This window comes from Exophiala bonariae, assembly GCF_035927105.1.
Source record: "Exophiala bonariae strain CCFEE 5792 chromosome Unknown scaffold_9, whole genome shotgun sequence".
Taxonomy (NCBI): Eukaryota; Fungi; Ascomycota; class Eurotiomycetes; order Chaetothyriales; family Herpotrichiellaceae; genus Exophiala; species Exophiala bonariae.
The window spans coordinates 19,606-34,318 of record NW_027042484.1 but is presented as its reverse complement, the minus strand read 5'-3'; the positions used below and the strand labels follow the sequence as shown (position 1 = coordinate 34,318).

The 14,713-nt window shown below is 49.5% G+C and overlaps 5 protein-coding genes across 5 annotated transcripts; 4 read left to right on the top strand and 1 right to left on the bottom strand.

Annotated features, from left to right (window-relative positions):
* Window positions 1-333: 333 nt before the first annotated feature.
* LTR84_012842 (uncharacterized protein) lies at window positions 334-1,647 on the top strand (the record flags this gene model as incomplete). Its single annotated transcript, XM_064856349.1, has 1 exon — window positions 334-1,647. The coding sequence occupies one exon, from the start codon at window positions 334-336 to the stop codon at window positions 1,645-1,647; it is 1,314 nt and encodes a 437-aa protein (XP_064707525.1).
* Window positions 1,648-2,822: 1,175 nt separating this feature from the next.
* Window positions 2,823-3,875, bottom strand: LTR84_012841 (uncharacterized protein; the record flags this gene model as incomplete). The annotated part of the gene is made up of 1 exon (XM_064856348.1): window positions 2,823-3,875. One exon carries the CDS (start codon window positions 3,873-3,875, stop codon window positions 2,823-2,825), a length of 1,053 nt encoding a protein of 350 aa, XP_064707524.1.
* Window positions 3,876-6,921: 3,046 nt separating this feature from the next.
* Window positions 6,922-8,012, top strand: LTR84_012840 (uncharacterized protein; the record flags this gene model as incomplete). The annotated part of the gene is made up of 3 exons (XM_064856347.1): window positions 6,922-7,027; window positions 7,124-7,798; window positions 7,933-8,012. 3 exons carry the CDS (start codon window positions 6,922-6,924, stop codon window positions 8,010-8,012), a joined length of 861 nt encoding a protein of 286 aa, XP_064707523.1.
* Window positions 8,013-8,843: 831 nt separating this feature from the next.
* LTR84_012839 (uncharacterized protein) lies at window positions 8,844-10,130 on the top strand (the record flags this gene model as incomplete). The annotated part of the gene is made up of 1 exon (XM_064856346.1): window positions 8,844-10,130. The coding sequence occupies one exon, from the start codon at window positions 8,844-8,846 to the stop codon at window positions 10,128-10,130; it is 1,287 nt and encodes a 428-aa protein (XP_064707522.1).
* Window positions 10,131-10,685: 555 nt separating this feature from the next.
* On the top strand, window positions 10,686-14,485 carry LTR84_012838 (uncharacterized protein; the record flags this gene model as incomplete). The annotated part of the gene is made up of 2 exons (XM_064856345.1): window positions 10,686-10,961; window positions 11,027-14,485. 2 exons carry the CDS (start codon window positions 10,686-10,688, stop codon window positions 14,483-14,485), a joined length of 3,735 nt encoding a protein of 1,244 aa, XP_064707521.1.
* Between the last annotated feature and the right edge of the window lie 228 nt (window positions 14,486-14,713).

The following is a 14,713-nucleotide window of genomic DNA, read 5'->3' as shown; positions in this document are numbered from 1 at the left end:
GTGCTCAGGCCGTTGATCCCCTTCCGATGAGGCTGAAAAGATGGACCCTTGCTCCACTCAAATGAAACCAGCCCGTCCCCATCTTTTGGCATTGAAGCCAGGATCCCTGCAATTTTTCCCCTTAGTACGATTAGTGTGGCTGTCAGCGGGACGTGGAATTGGGGAATTCTACCGTCACTCCATGTTCGAAACCTACACCATCGTTCTGGCCAGATTTCATCATCCTCACTATTATTCTAAAAAGCGTCCTTCAACTTCGTGTTACCGTTCTTTTGGTTGCTATACGTTTCTTTTAGTCGTTCTTTTCAAACAAATCTAAGGTTGCATTTAATCATGGCGCGTAAAAAACAGACGGCGCCCGTGCAGAGAATCAATTCTGGGGAAGTCATGCAGGCACTTTCAGATGATGCAGAGACACGCGCAGTTTATACCAACGGCCATGTTACGAGCTCTACCATACCGCGAAAGAGTGCTCCATCCGTCCAGTCCACGACAACCAAGTCAACATATTCACCACAACAGCAACCTCCACAATCCAGCCTCTTGACCCTTGTCATCTGCGTTGGAGGCATCTACGCCTCGTTCCTGACCTGGGGTCTCCTTCAAGAGCGCATCACCACCACCCCATATGCAATCGATTCGTCAGCGCAGGCGCAACGAGAATACTTCCGATTCCCCATCGTGCTCAACACCATCCAGGCCTTCTTCGCCTTCACCAGCGGCAGTCTCTACCTCCTTTCCAAGACCGGCGCATCATCATTCAGCATCATTCCATCCACCGCAGCCCTCCCACCACTCCTCCTCGTAACCCTGACCACCACCCTGGCCTCCCCCTTCGGTTACGCCTCGCTCGCACATGTCGACTACCTGACCTTCGTCCTGGCAAAGTCCTGCAAGCTCCTCCCCGTCATGGCCCTGCACGTCACACTGTTCCGCAAACGCTACCCACTCTCCAAATATCTGATTGTCCTCGCCGTGACCGGCGGCGTCGCTCTCTTCACACTCTACCACCCGCCCAAAGCCGGCAAAAAAGCCACACCTCAATCCAGCAGCAGCATCTACGGCCTGACCCTACTAGGCATCAACCTGCTCTTTGACGGCCTTACAAACACCGTGCAAGACCACATCTTCAGCTCCCCGCACCGCTATGGGAAAACCACTGGCCCACAAATGATGGTCATCCTCAACCTGCTGGGCACACTCCTCATGACCACCTATCTCCTCCTTACCCCGTACATCCCACCGGCACTATTCCCCTCCTTCCTCCCTGCCGCCGAAACAAACGAGCTCTCCTCTGCCCTCGCCTTCTTGGCGCGCCACCCAGCCGTGACGCGGGATATGCTGGGCTTTGCCGCATGCGGCGCCATCGGCCAGCTCTTCATCTATGCCACCCTCGAGCGCTTCTCCAGCCTCCTACTGGTGACCGTCACCGTCACCCGCAAGATGCTCACCATGCTCCTGAGCGTCCTATGGTTCGGCAAGTCCCTCTCGTCCGGCCAGTGGTGCGGAGTGGCACTCGTCTTTGGCGGCGTCGCTGCCGAGGCGTGGGTCCAGAAGACGGAGAAGAAGAATAAAAATAAAAATAAAAACGAGTCCGCAGCGGTCCTATCAAGGAGCCTGCCGACGGATACGAAGAAGAGCAAATGACGTCGCATTACTGACTCCTCTAGTTGAGGGCCTACATTCTGGTTATATAAAACAGCACACATTACCTGTTGCAGTAAGTAGCGCCATGTTGTTCCTGCGTCTGATAGATAGAGCTAGACAGGACCCTGAACCGCAAGGGCGATTAGAGATCTTTGAGTAGAGACCTTGGACTCAGAATAAAATCATAATCCACCCTTATGCATGTTCTTCACCTAGACCTTGGCATCACTGAATGAACTCGTGCAGTTGTAGAGTTGGGGTGGGTGTCGATGTGATCTAAGTAACAAGTATGTTCTGTGCCAGAGTTTGGTACGATGGCACCATGGACGGGTCTAGGGCGAGCGACTTGTCAAGGCATAGGCCACAATGAATAAAATCAGGTGGTAATATGTTCTCGTTTATGTATATAGCTAGATAGGGTATGCATAGCCGTGAAAGACACTTCGTTCGTGAACTCATCTGAGTAATGCTAGTCTTCATCCGATCATATAGCCATCTGCAGACATAGACTCATCATCCATGGCCGATCCAAGTACATGCTCACTCTGAAATGCCCACGTCTGAATAGTGAAGGACATTCGATATGTGTGGAACGTCGGGGAGGAGGCGACGTTCGCACCAGACGCGATGTGTCGTCCAATCCAGGCTCTTTTATTAGGCTCACCTTTGCCCGTTTTACTGACAATCCGTGAGGCCGTAACCCTCTATATGGTCGCCACATGGGGCACTATATCCTCTGAAGCGTGTGCTGCATTAATTCGCCGACCTATCTGTGCTAAACACAGCCTTGGCACTGAACTTGGGATGCCATGGAAACCATGAATTTTGCGTCAGCTAATTGTCTGTGCCGTGCGCATTGAGAAGTTGAGAGAAGATGGATGCTGAGAACAGGGAAGTTGCCTGATAGGACACACCATTTGACCCAAACTGAGGAGTGTTACTCTCATTACAGTCAAGCGAGAGCTCGACCAGCACCGAACGAGCTGCGCATGCTGCCAGTTCATATGGCCATGAAGGAATGTCGATGTGTGAAGCAATAAGCAAATTGTGCTGTCCACATAGATGACGCACTTTCGGGAAATAGAAGTCCGTGTATTGGTCGTTATAGTTTAGAAGAATGCCGTCCAGCCTGGACTTAACCAATTAATAGAGGCACTTTCTGAACGATCTCTGCTTCATGATGTATTTTCTTTGGAAAGCGCTGGAGCAGGTAGTAGAAGTGGAGCAGGAATGGTAGATTTCCATTTGTCGGTATGCCATGGCTGTCTTTCTTTCACAAGCTGAGGACTTGCCGAGTCACTTGTGTGTAAGCCTGAGTTTGAGTCTGACTCCACTGAATGCTTCCGTCGCTTCCTGGACTTCTCTTCTGGCTTGGACTGGCCACTGTGTTTCCGTCGCACGAGAGGTCTCCTAATTCGAGTTACATTATGCAAAGTATAAGGTGCTCGGAATTCGTACGCTTTCTGCAGACCACTGGACTCGGACAACGGCGAGCCACCATCTTGTGGAGACTGAATGCCGTTACGTTGAGTCTCTGGAGTCACTCTTCCTCCACAAGGCTCTTCTGGTCCAGACTTGTTAACCAATTCTTGGATTGTTAGCTTGTGTCGCTGTGGACTTGCTAAAATGGTGGTGGGAGGAGGTGAAGATGGTTCTATTACTGGCGGGTTTGGCAGCGCTGGACCCCGATCGACCACTCGTTGAAATATATGGGCTCCGGATCTGTCCATTGATCTAGCCGATGTATCCTGAGGGTCAGTCTTATCTATCCCGGCCAACAGCGACGCTCCTGGGGACGACCAAGATTCTGCTTGTTGTTGTTGGTATACATGAGTCGATTGTAGGAGATTGGAGGTATCAGGGTCAATCGAAGAGGTTGCTAGGTCAAGGCGATGCCTTGGGGAGGATGAGAAAGGGCCTTGCGATAACCATACATCACGCTGTTGGGCTCTGGACTGTGACGCTATGAAGGAGTCGTAAGTCTCGTCAGCTGATGAAGGCCTGGATGGTGCATATTGCCTGGGACTCCAGGTGTAAGAGGTTGGGGTAGGGCTACTTCCAGAAGAAATCACCGTATCCGCGGAGGACGTGGGCCACTGGAGCGCTGCTTTGTGACCAGAATTCTGACCGGCATGCCGGCGTATCTGGGTGATGTTCTGCTTGCTTCTCGGGTTGCCGGTGATAAATGTAAATGACCGTTGTGTGCCATCCTCTTCCTTGGGAGGCATTTGTCGGTGAAACCGCAAGGTACCTTGGTCGAAACCATTCGAAGATGCAACAAGGGTAAGGTAAGCGCACAACGATGAATTCAGAGACACATCAAGACAAAGTTCAACACCCAGGGAAGCGAACAAGCACTCGTAATAGTGTCCAAGTCGAGCTGGGGACGGTAGGGTCAAATAAAGCTTTGTGCTGAGAACGCAAGCGACGGGCGGCTGTTGTACTTCAAATGCTATGGCCCATCAAAAGCCGTCAATACCGTGGCCGCCAAAGCTCCGGGCATGGCTCCTTCCCAAAAAGACAAAGATCGCAAAAGATCTTACTGTTAGTCAGTGTCTCGATCGCAAGGTGATTTGGGCTGTGATTTAATTTCGACCTGGCGCTGAATAATTAGTTACTAACCTGCCGAAATCCCTTGGCCCCAGTTGGTGCCAGTCTCTCTGAGGTGGCAGACGGAGAGAACCATCAAAAGCGGGCCGTGGCAACAAATATCAGTTACAACGACCAAATCTCTTCTTGATCTCAATCATTTGTCTTCAGGAGCTGAACTTTGTATGTCTAGTCATGGATTACATCCCTGAGATGGCCCAAGTTTCTGTTGAGTAGTTAAAGATTACCCATAAAGTGTCAATACCACTTTTGAACACGTTACTTTAGTGTATGCTATGTAGATATTTCGCATCCATGTTCATTTCATCTATTTCATGTCGCCAGCCTGATAATCTTTCAGGCATTTCTAGAAGTCGATTTCGGTGCCGCCGTCCAGGATACCATACCTTGGTGTGGCATTCTTCGTAAAAGGACTCCGTCGAGGTTTGCCCCAGAAATTTCGAGGGGGTGATATTACAGCATTAAAACAATGTGTTGCCTGATATCTCACAGGGATCTCACACAGTGGGTCACCGACCCTGGACCGACAGTTCCTTATTTGGCTTGCTCCGCATAATGGAGTCGACACCATAAAGTGAGCCTTATTCATAGGAGAATAGAACACAGACGACCGAATAGAGACAACGGGAAGGTTTCCCACATCTGACAAGTCAATAGCAATCAAAACCCTGTGTTGATGCCAATCCTGCTATAGAACGTCCTAGCACTGATACCAAACCCCAAGTAGAAGGTGCCCTGATAGGAAGTCTTATTTGCGTCTCGTATCACGCCGCAGAAAGCTTGTAACGCTATACGAAGTGACAAAAGCATCGCCACCTGTAACTCTATTACAGACGAATGAGGCGAGATTGATCATCTAAAAAAGAGGCAATACTTTGTCGTCTCTCTTCGTCACAAATGGCTGCCATTTGTTATACGGTGTAGTATTTAATGGATGAAGGGTCGATCCTGGTGAAACAATAGTTAGAATAGGCAGGTAGTCGATTCACCATGTGGAACTTACTAAACACCCAATGCACGGATCTGCTCTTTTAAAGGGTACACTTTCGTATCCAGCAGACCCAGAACTGGGGTTCCGATCGTATCAAGCGCGTGTGGATAGGTCGAGACTTTGACGACGTACGAGCCAGAAATCTTGCATGCAATTTCGAGACCTTGAACAACCGTTCTGGGTTCGCATGTTAGTCATCATAACCCAGATGATCATCAGGTCGCACTGGATTTGTCGGTATTGCTTGTGGATGGCAGAGACATCCTTGCATCCGCTCACGTGTGATGTTTAGCGATATTCCTGAGCGAATGAAGGAAGTTTCGCTACCTGAAACAGATGATCTGCTGAAGGGAGTAGTTATAGGCTGCAAGTTGTGTTTTAGTGGTTGTCATGTATTATCGTGAGTTTACCTAGGATGATGTTTCCGCGACCTGCGAAGTCTGGGTGATGTGTGATATATGAGATAGATCGATTAGATGGTACCGAGCGACATCTTCAAATGTACAACTCATAATCTCTAAAAGACTAATTAGTTATCTTGTCAACTGGTTTCAGGGAATGAATAGCTCAAGAATGGAGACGAGCATTTAGAACTGCACATCGGACACAATTCAGAGGGAAAACTCTCCGGGCTGTCCGCTGAGTCATGAATCCTACTGGATCTCTGATGAAAGAATCGGCCGTAAAGGGTTTGCGCAGGAAGATGACTGGAGGATGACAACCAATTTTAGCTCGTTCCCGATATTCAAGGCTTTCAAGCAAGTAGTACTGACTACTAACTGGCTCTTGTCCTACAGTGCTTCGTACGGAGTACTCCGTCGGCGTACGAGTACTTGAAAACGATATGTCGAGCTTATTGATGGCGGGTATTAACTAGGCGGCTCCGTAAAATCGGGATTGCCAGGTGGCTGCCCCAGGCGAGGCGCGCCCACCTCCTAAGCCTAAGAATTCCCGGACACAAGACCCAGCCCCTATGCTGTGGTCTGGGGATATCCGCCTCAGATGCTCTGCCTACCCAGGTGGGGAAATTTCTGTTACACTTCTTTTTTTACACTTCCTGTTTCTTCTCATAGGTATACGGATACGGTGAAAGGTTGTAATCGTGGGAGAAGCAGGGATCCGCGGCCTACTTCATCATCTCGAACAACACTCCACATCAAGTCCTAACCAGCTGCTGGCCGCTAGCCTTCTTACCAGGCTCGAAGGCTCTTCGTCGGGAAACGTTAAGTCATGGGAAGACCAGGTGCCGGTCACAGAGGATATTTATTGCCCCGAGTTATGGAAGGTCACAACTTCACAAGTAGCTGTTGTTCTGCGTCAAATGGCCTCGTTGGTCCCAGGATAGGTGTCATACCGTATGTAGCCGGCCATCACTGCACCGTGAAGGTAGCAATATGAGGTCTACGAGGGGTTAGGCACCCAATACAGCTTTAGCCGGCTTGGCAGCCATGTGGCACCCAACCTGCTGGAACTACTCAGCAGAAGAGATGACTTCTTCGACACTGAGACAGCTCTAGCAACGATCTACGGTGACGTCTTGTGTCTCTCACTTCTCACTCATCCCCATCCGGAACTGGTGTCAGCCGATGTTCAGACCTCAACTGCAAATCCCGCCAGCAGAAACCATTAAGCTTTGATATCGACTTAGCCTTTGCGAGACCGCTCTATCGAACATGCCTGGCTATGAGAACCAGGAACCCTGGGATGAGGGATATCTTCAAGTCAGCGATTTACACCGAGTATATTACTCCCAATACGGCTCTAACAGTGGCTTGCCAGGTGAGCCCTAATTAACCTTTTCTGTTTCAATCTGTCTCTCCCAAGCTTCTGGACGACAGGAGGTGGTGGCCTATGCTCACTGATTCAATCTGACAGTGATCTTTCTTCATGGCGGACCCGGAGGTGGAACTTCAGCGAAAAGCACAGAGTTCTTCGACCCAGCCAAATATCGCATTGTTCTCTTGGATCAGCGGGGTGGAGGAAAGTCACGGCCTGTTGCAGAGCTTCGTGACAATACAACGCAGCTATTGGTGGCTGACATCGAAACCTTGCGCAACCACCTAGAGATTTCCAAGTGGGCAGTCGTATTTGGAGGGTCATGGGGAAGCACGCTTTCCTTGGCCTATGCGGAGACGCATCCAGACGCCGTTGGCGCGTTGGTGCTCCGAGGTATATTCCTTGGTGAAGAATGGGAGTTCGACTGGACGTTGAGAGGACAGGGACCTGCCGTCTTGTTCCCTGATCGTTGGGAAGATTTCATTCAACATTTGCCCGAGGATCAACGAAGCGACCCACCAAAGGCTTATTACAAGTTACTCACCTCAGATCAACGAGAGATCGCTGTGGAGGCATCGAGACATTGGAACCGGTGGGAATTGTCGATTTCGACATTGATTCTGGCGGAAAACGCTTATGAGAAGCTGGATGAGGAGGACTGGAACTTGCAGCACGCGCGGATCGAGGCGCACTATTTTGTCAACGGATGCTTCCTTAGGGACGAAAAAAGGCTTCTCAACAAGGAGAACATCGAGAAAATCGCACACATCCCGAGTAAGTATCCGTACTGCCTGGGCTGAGTATCTCTTGATTGACAAACATAAGCGTACATTGTGCAGGGCCGATATGATGTTGTTTGTCCACCAAAAGCGGCCTGGGCTCTTCATAAAGCACTGCCCCAGTCCAAGCTCTACTGGAGTTCGAAAGCTGGCCACAGTGCGACAGTGAGTACTCGTCCTCATCTTACTCTTTACAGACTTCGGGGTAATTGAATGTTGATTAGGAACCCGAAACCGAGGCCAAGTTAAGGGCGATTTGTGATGAGCTGGTAAGGAACTAACCCTTGGTCCATGTCAACACCGGAGGTTGTTGCTTGCATATGCCCGTCGCAGAATATCAAGTATTCTCTGGAAGAAGCCTTGGTAGTCTAGCGACAGGGACCACTGTTCTACACATATCTATACCACACCGTAAATGCGGCAACCATTTTGACCACGCCGCGGTAGGCCCAGGGAGGGTCTTGGCAGGACTATATACTCCGTACCCGCAACAGCAAAGCAGAAATCGTAACGAACTTTGCAATTTCGAATTTCTAGGCAACAACGTCTAAGACTCCACTGGAATGGCACGTATTCGTATCAACATAAAATGTACTCGTACGGAGCAGGATGTTAATCATGACACCTGTCCTCCGTGGCTAGCGAACGATATCCCAACGGCCACTGAGCGCTAAAAGCCATGCGAGTGGAGCTTCGCTCTCGTGCCGCTGAGCTTATTGCAGTAGCCTTGAGCTTGTCTTCGATCGTCGACGTCACTACTCAGGAACTGCCACTCCAAAAGTCACCTGGAGTTCCTCAAATTGCCCCAGTTAATTCAGAGGGCCCGGGCCCGGCTAAGGATCGACGTACCTTGCTAAACCGTAGTCCGGGCCCGATATCAGTGAGTGAAACGCCAGCGGACACTTCCAATGCCCGAGGACAAGTGGCATTTTAGAAACAGGAGATACATTAAGTACATTCGAGTTCCTGCCTCCATGTCCAGATGATCAGCTGCGTCCTCCAACTCGAATGACTCTGGCGATCAAGTGTGAGACTCGATAATGGCATCTCTCAAAGTCCTCATTGTTGGTGCTGGCGTGGGTGGCCCAGCAACTGCCTACTGGCTCTCCAAGATCCCACAATGTATCATCACGGTTGTGGAGGTTAGCCCGAATCTCCGCGCCACCGGCCAACAGATCGATCTTCGCGGACAAGGCATCGTCATGATGAAAATGATGGGCATCCAGGAACGCGTTCGGGCCGTTCTATGTCGTGAGCCCGGAACACGAATTATTAACTCCAAAGGCCAGAGCCAAGCATACATGCCTGCGAATACCAGCGGGCAGGGAAGACAGTCTGTGACGAGCGAGTACGAAATCATGAGGGGGGATTTGAACAATATCCTTTTCGAGGAGAGTCAAAAAAAGGATAACGTCACCTATGTTTTCGACCGTTCAATAGAGAACCTCACGCAGGATGAGGGGGTGATTGGTGGCAAGGTGCACGTAACGTTCTCAAACGGCACAGCGGAAGACTACGATATCGTCATTGGCGCCGATGGAGTCAACTCAAAAACCCGCAGTCTCATGCTGGGCCCTTCATTCCCTGATCCACGCCGAAAACTTGGTGTCCATGTGGCATTTTTCACAGCGCCAACTATCAAGTCGGATCCAAGGGATATGACAATCTGCCCTATGCCTGGCGGTAAGGTCATGATGACCCGGAAGGACAGCCCCGACAACATTAGAGTTTATTTCATGGCACGCCTGGGGTGCGGAAAGGCCGACGAAGCTAGAACCCTGTCAGAGAAGAAGGCCGCGATCGCGGCCATGTTTAGGGGAAGTGACGGCTTCCAGATCGACAGATTCTTACAAAACCTAGAAGAGTCACCCGAGGCTGATGATTTGTACTGCCACCATGAGATGTCGGTGCGTCTACCTGAAGGCTTGTGGTCCAGGGGTCAAGTTGTTCTGCTTGGCGATGCTGCAAATGGATCGGGTGCAAATGGCTGGGGGACCACTTCCGCGCTGATCCAGGCTTATGTACTCAGCGGCGAGATTGCCACTCGATGGGAAGAGAGTCAACAAACGGGAACAGTTTGGAAATTTCAGGAAGCAGCGCAGGAGTTTGAGCGCATCATCCGCCCAATCATCAAAGACAGCCCTGAGTTTCTTCCCAAAATCACGCTCCCTGAGACGAAACTGGGGATTTGGTTTGTGGTCAACCTGCTATGGCTCATCACAACATTGAGGGTGGACAAAATCTTATCCTTTCTCCTGCCGTCAGAGGGGGAGCAGAAGCTGGAGTACAAGGATTATTTTGGGTTGAGGTCTCAATATGGGGTGTAATATGACTCTTGGTTTGCCGGCGTTCAGCCATCGAATATTGTGGCTTTGGTTGAAAGGAATGAATGTTGCTCACATGTACGAAAATCAATACTTTACTCTTGTAGGTGGGATGAAAGGAGCAGCGCAATGGGTGGCCAGGAGCACTCCATCGCCATTGTTGGTAAGGGATTGAGAGAATCGATTGCTGGCTAGCAGTGGGAGAACGCAATCATTAGGCCGAAAGTCCAGAGCAAGCGATCTCAGTAGAGGCTTTGGTTTGTGTAAAATAGCTAGATGGACAGCCATAAGAGATCAACACCTGAAGTTGGAGTTCTCAGCGTTGGAGAAATGCCAAGGCTGGGATAAGGCACGTGATTGTTATCAATGGAAATTGGAAGGTAGTCCGAGCATGTTCAAGACGGAGACGATCGTCAGATTTTCAAACATTCGATGAGATGTACTCTGCATGACCAACCTTTCTGATGTGCATGATGCTCCTCGTTACGATCGAGAAGTATCTCGGGAAACTGAGCGTGTCTCCTTGAATATTCTCCCTCCGCAATATGTCTATTCGTCATGGATCGCTTTCCGGAGGATTATTACCTCCACAACCTGCCTCTCCTCCTCCTCTCTGGTCTTGACGCAGAAAATCATAACGATATTGATCCATCACGTAAGGCGCATAATTTACTACAAGAAGGCGGATTCAGAATCAGAATAGATGCGCCGTTGATACAGGGAGATGTTGCGAGGCAATTACAAGAATCGTTCCGAGAACAAGATGCGTCCAGCCTTCCCTGGCATGCTCAATCGGTGGCCTCAAGGAATGGACGAGTATTCAAGATCACAAGCGTAGGAAGGGTGGGTCAGATGTCTTTTCCTCCAAAATAATCAGCACATATTCATATACGATGCAGGCATATGCTCTACCACCGCGCAAGGCGCCGCCTCCGCCTCGTTCACCTCGTCTTTCCGCCGCTGTTGCAGCTGGAAATCCACCACCACAACTCGTTCTCCATTCACCACTATCACCTTTGACACCGAGCTCTCCCTTGTATCCTGATGGGATCTTCTCCCCTTTGTGGGTGTTAAAGCACCAGTCTCGCTTACCATGTGCATTCATTACATTCCTTTCATTGGTATCTGACCCTAATACCAGTTCTCTTGAGGATAACAAGTTGAAATCGGAGATCCACTCTGCCCGCAGTGTTATTACTTCCACCAACTATCGAACAAAACTTGTGACCGTTCTTATTGGCGATGGGCAGATCAACCCACCCGAGCTTGATGATCGCATCAGCAATATTCGGCGCTCTGCTGGCCTAGACTCCAAGAGCCTGTTCTTCCTTCCTTTCAACTCCTCGCCGACCGAGGTTCGAGAGTTCGTCAATTCAGTCTTGACCTCCATTCATGCTTCATGTATAGATTATTACCGCGATTTGTCAAAGCACGCTCGTCGCAAGCGTAGTAGAAATACTGTTCCCCAACCCACTGTACAGCCAGGGAGTGCACATGTGCTCTCTCTACCGGGTTGGAACATCAGGTATGAGTTCAAACTAGGTGTCTTTGCAGAGTTTAGGCAGGAGATGGATGCAGCCTGCCGAAGCTACGAAACGGCTTATGAAGGCATTTTTGGTGCTGAAATCATGGACACAATTGCGGTCTGGAGTCCTCGATTCAACGAGGCTAGACTTTTAGCCGACATCGTCGCCCTGCGTACGCTGAGGTGTCTTATGTGGACCGACCAAGGATCTACTGCGGTCAAGTCCTGGATAACACACCGAGATCGCATGAAAGATCTTGTCAATCGGAGAACAAAGGGCACAGAAAACTACGCCTGGGAAGCATGGCAGAGTACTTGGGCCACTGTCATGGCTGACTTGATCTCTAGATCGCAGTACCCGCTGCTATTTGCTCAGATCTCAGACACTACTAATTTGCTGCCCATTTTCGCCAGTTCTGAAAAACTGATCAATTCGACAGAAAGGACAATCCCTTGGGAGCTCCCCCATCATGAAGGTTATTGGTTGGAGATGGCGAGACGCGCCACAGCTGCCCGTCGGTCATGGGCACGTCAGATTCCTGAAGAGGACAGACAGCCGCCAGGGAGGTCACCTGCACGAATCGTTGCGAGCAAGTCACAGCTTTACGACACATATCTAACGTTAGAACCGTATCGTGAGATCCCTGTGGACGGATCACAGGGCTATGACTACTCTGAAGTCATTCTTAAGACCCTCGTTACGGCCATCGACCACTTCGCTAGACGAGGTCAATTGCGCAAGATTGAGATCCTCAAGCTTGAAATGGCCCTTGAAAAGCTCGGTACGCAGTCGTGGGAGGAAGCAATTATTCTTCTCCGGCCACTTTGGTCCAGTGTGTCATGGCGAGCTGCAGGATGGTGGAAACTGTTGCAACACATCGGCTGGGCCTTGCAAGATTGTGCAGTTCGAATACAAGATTTCGAACTCTCATGTCGACTGTTATGGGAGCTCTCAAGCACAGTTTTCGAAAAGCATAACAGCCTCAACTATGACCTGGGTGCTTTGGATACGTCTTCTAGAGATCAGGACGCTGTTTTTGTTGCAATCGATATGGATGCAGCTGTCTCTCCCTTGATCCCAAGATTCTCCTTTTCTACCCACAACGTTTCAGTAGGTACACCTCTGACCTGCCAGCTTTCTTTGGAGGCTCGAATGATTGAGGGGATGCCACCAATTGCACTGAATGAGATAAAAATCATGTTCGAAGGAAGCCTCAAACCTACTTATCTGGTGCATCGTGCGGATGATCAGCAGACAACTACCAAAGCTCACCTTATCGACGTAGTATTACAAGACTCGTCAACCTTATCCAACACCACAGACAAACGATCATCTACAGGAACGATCGCAACGGAAACAGGATTTGCTGATCTGTTTGTCCAGCCCGGCCAAACTCGGATTTTTCAATTTCAGGTTGTTCCACGGGAAGCAGGCGAGTTATCGGTTGCCTCAATAACGCTGATGATCAATCAAGGGAAACTAAACCTTGCCGCAACTACATCTAATTTTGAGGATTCCACTACAAATTGGTGGGAAATCAGAGGCGGAAGACCGGTTCTTCGACTACTTGGACAAGAATCGAATGCATACAATTCGATTGATGTACAACCAAAACCACCTAAGCTCCAAATCCATGCCCCAAATCTTCACAAGACCTACTACGTCAATGAGACGATTCAAGCTGACTTTGAGCTATTGAACGAAGAAAGTGAGGATGCTTCTTTGTTGGTAGAGGCACGCATGATCAGTCCTATTGCTGGAGCGGCAAGAGCAAGATGGGCCTCCTCGGAGCTTGATGACAATCAGCCCGTGGACGAGTCTGCTGGCGGTATCATTACCCTGAAGGCTCAAGACTTGGGGACAATTAAACCTGGCCAGAAGGAAAAAATATCACTGCTAATCACTGAGAGCATAGTTGCTGTTGATCATGAAGTCGAAATTGTGGTCAAATATCGACTTGCGAACGACCCTGAAACGGTCTTTGTGAAAAGCCAGACGGTGGATATTGGGATAATCCGACCATTTGAGGCAAATTATGAATTTCTCCCCAGGCTAAATCTTGAGACATGGCCAAGCTTCTTTGAAGTTCCACAAACAGATCCAGAATCATCGACAGCATTAGGATTGAAGCACCAGTATGCGGTGACTGCCAATCTCTACTCATTTGCTACTGTCCCGATTGTCGTGGAAGCAATCTTGCTTACTGCCAGCAAGATTGTAGGTGGTGCTGTCTGCTCCACGAGCACAGGAATTGTACACAAGGAAGGAGACGTCGCTAAGGCCGACGCCCACGATGTCATTTCTTCTACAATTCTACCCGACCAAACCGAGAAGTTCGGATTTGATTTGTCCGTCCAAAAGCTAGTCCTCGGAGACAGACATACAGTTGGCATTGACTTGGCACTTCAGATTGGATGGAGACGAGAAGACTCGGATGAGGTGAATACAACAGTGCTTGAGGTTCCCAAGCTTGTTGCGGCCATGGCAGAACCCCGAGTGATACTTACCATTTCACCCACGCCCAAGGGAAATTTGCGCATCTACAGGCTAGATTTCATGCTTGAAAACCCTAGTATGCATTTCCTTACTTTCAATATATCCATGGACACGAGTGAGCATTTCGCCTTTTCAGGATCGAAATCAGCCGTGCTCAGCTTGGTGCCTATGAGCAGGAACACTGTCACTTATCGGATCATGCCCAACATAGAGAATGCATGGATCGGGGTCAATCTCAACGTGGTAGACGCATATTTTGGACAAACGCTCAAAATTTTACCTGGGGGCGAAGGTGTCAAGACGGACAAGAAGGGAAATGTATCTATCAAAGTGTAACACAAATGAATTTCGACATGAACAACTCATGATCGTGGACTTATTTTAGTTCGCACACATGGGAAATAATCTGCCGATGGATAGGGATGAATTTACCTCGAGAGGCAGCCCATCAAACCTCGAACAACTGCGCATGTTGTGCCCAATTGCAGTCCTCAAGCATGTTCATTTCCTTGATCTCTTTGTCCATGTCGCTGGTGCCTAATTTTCCAGACTAACGAGACGTAT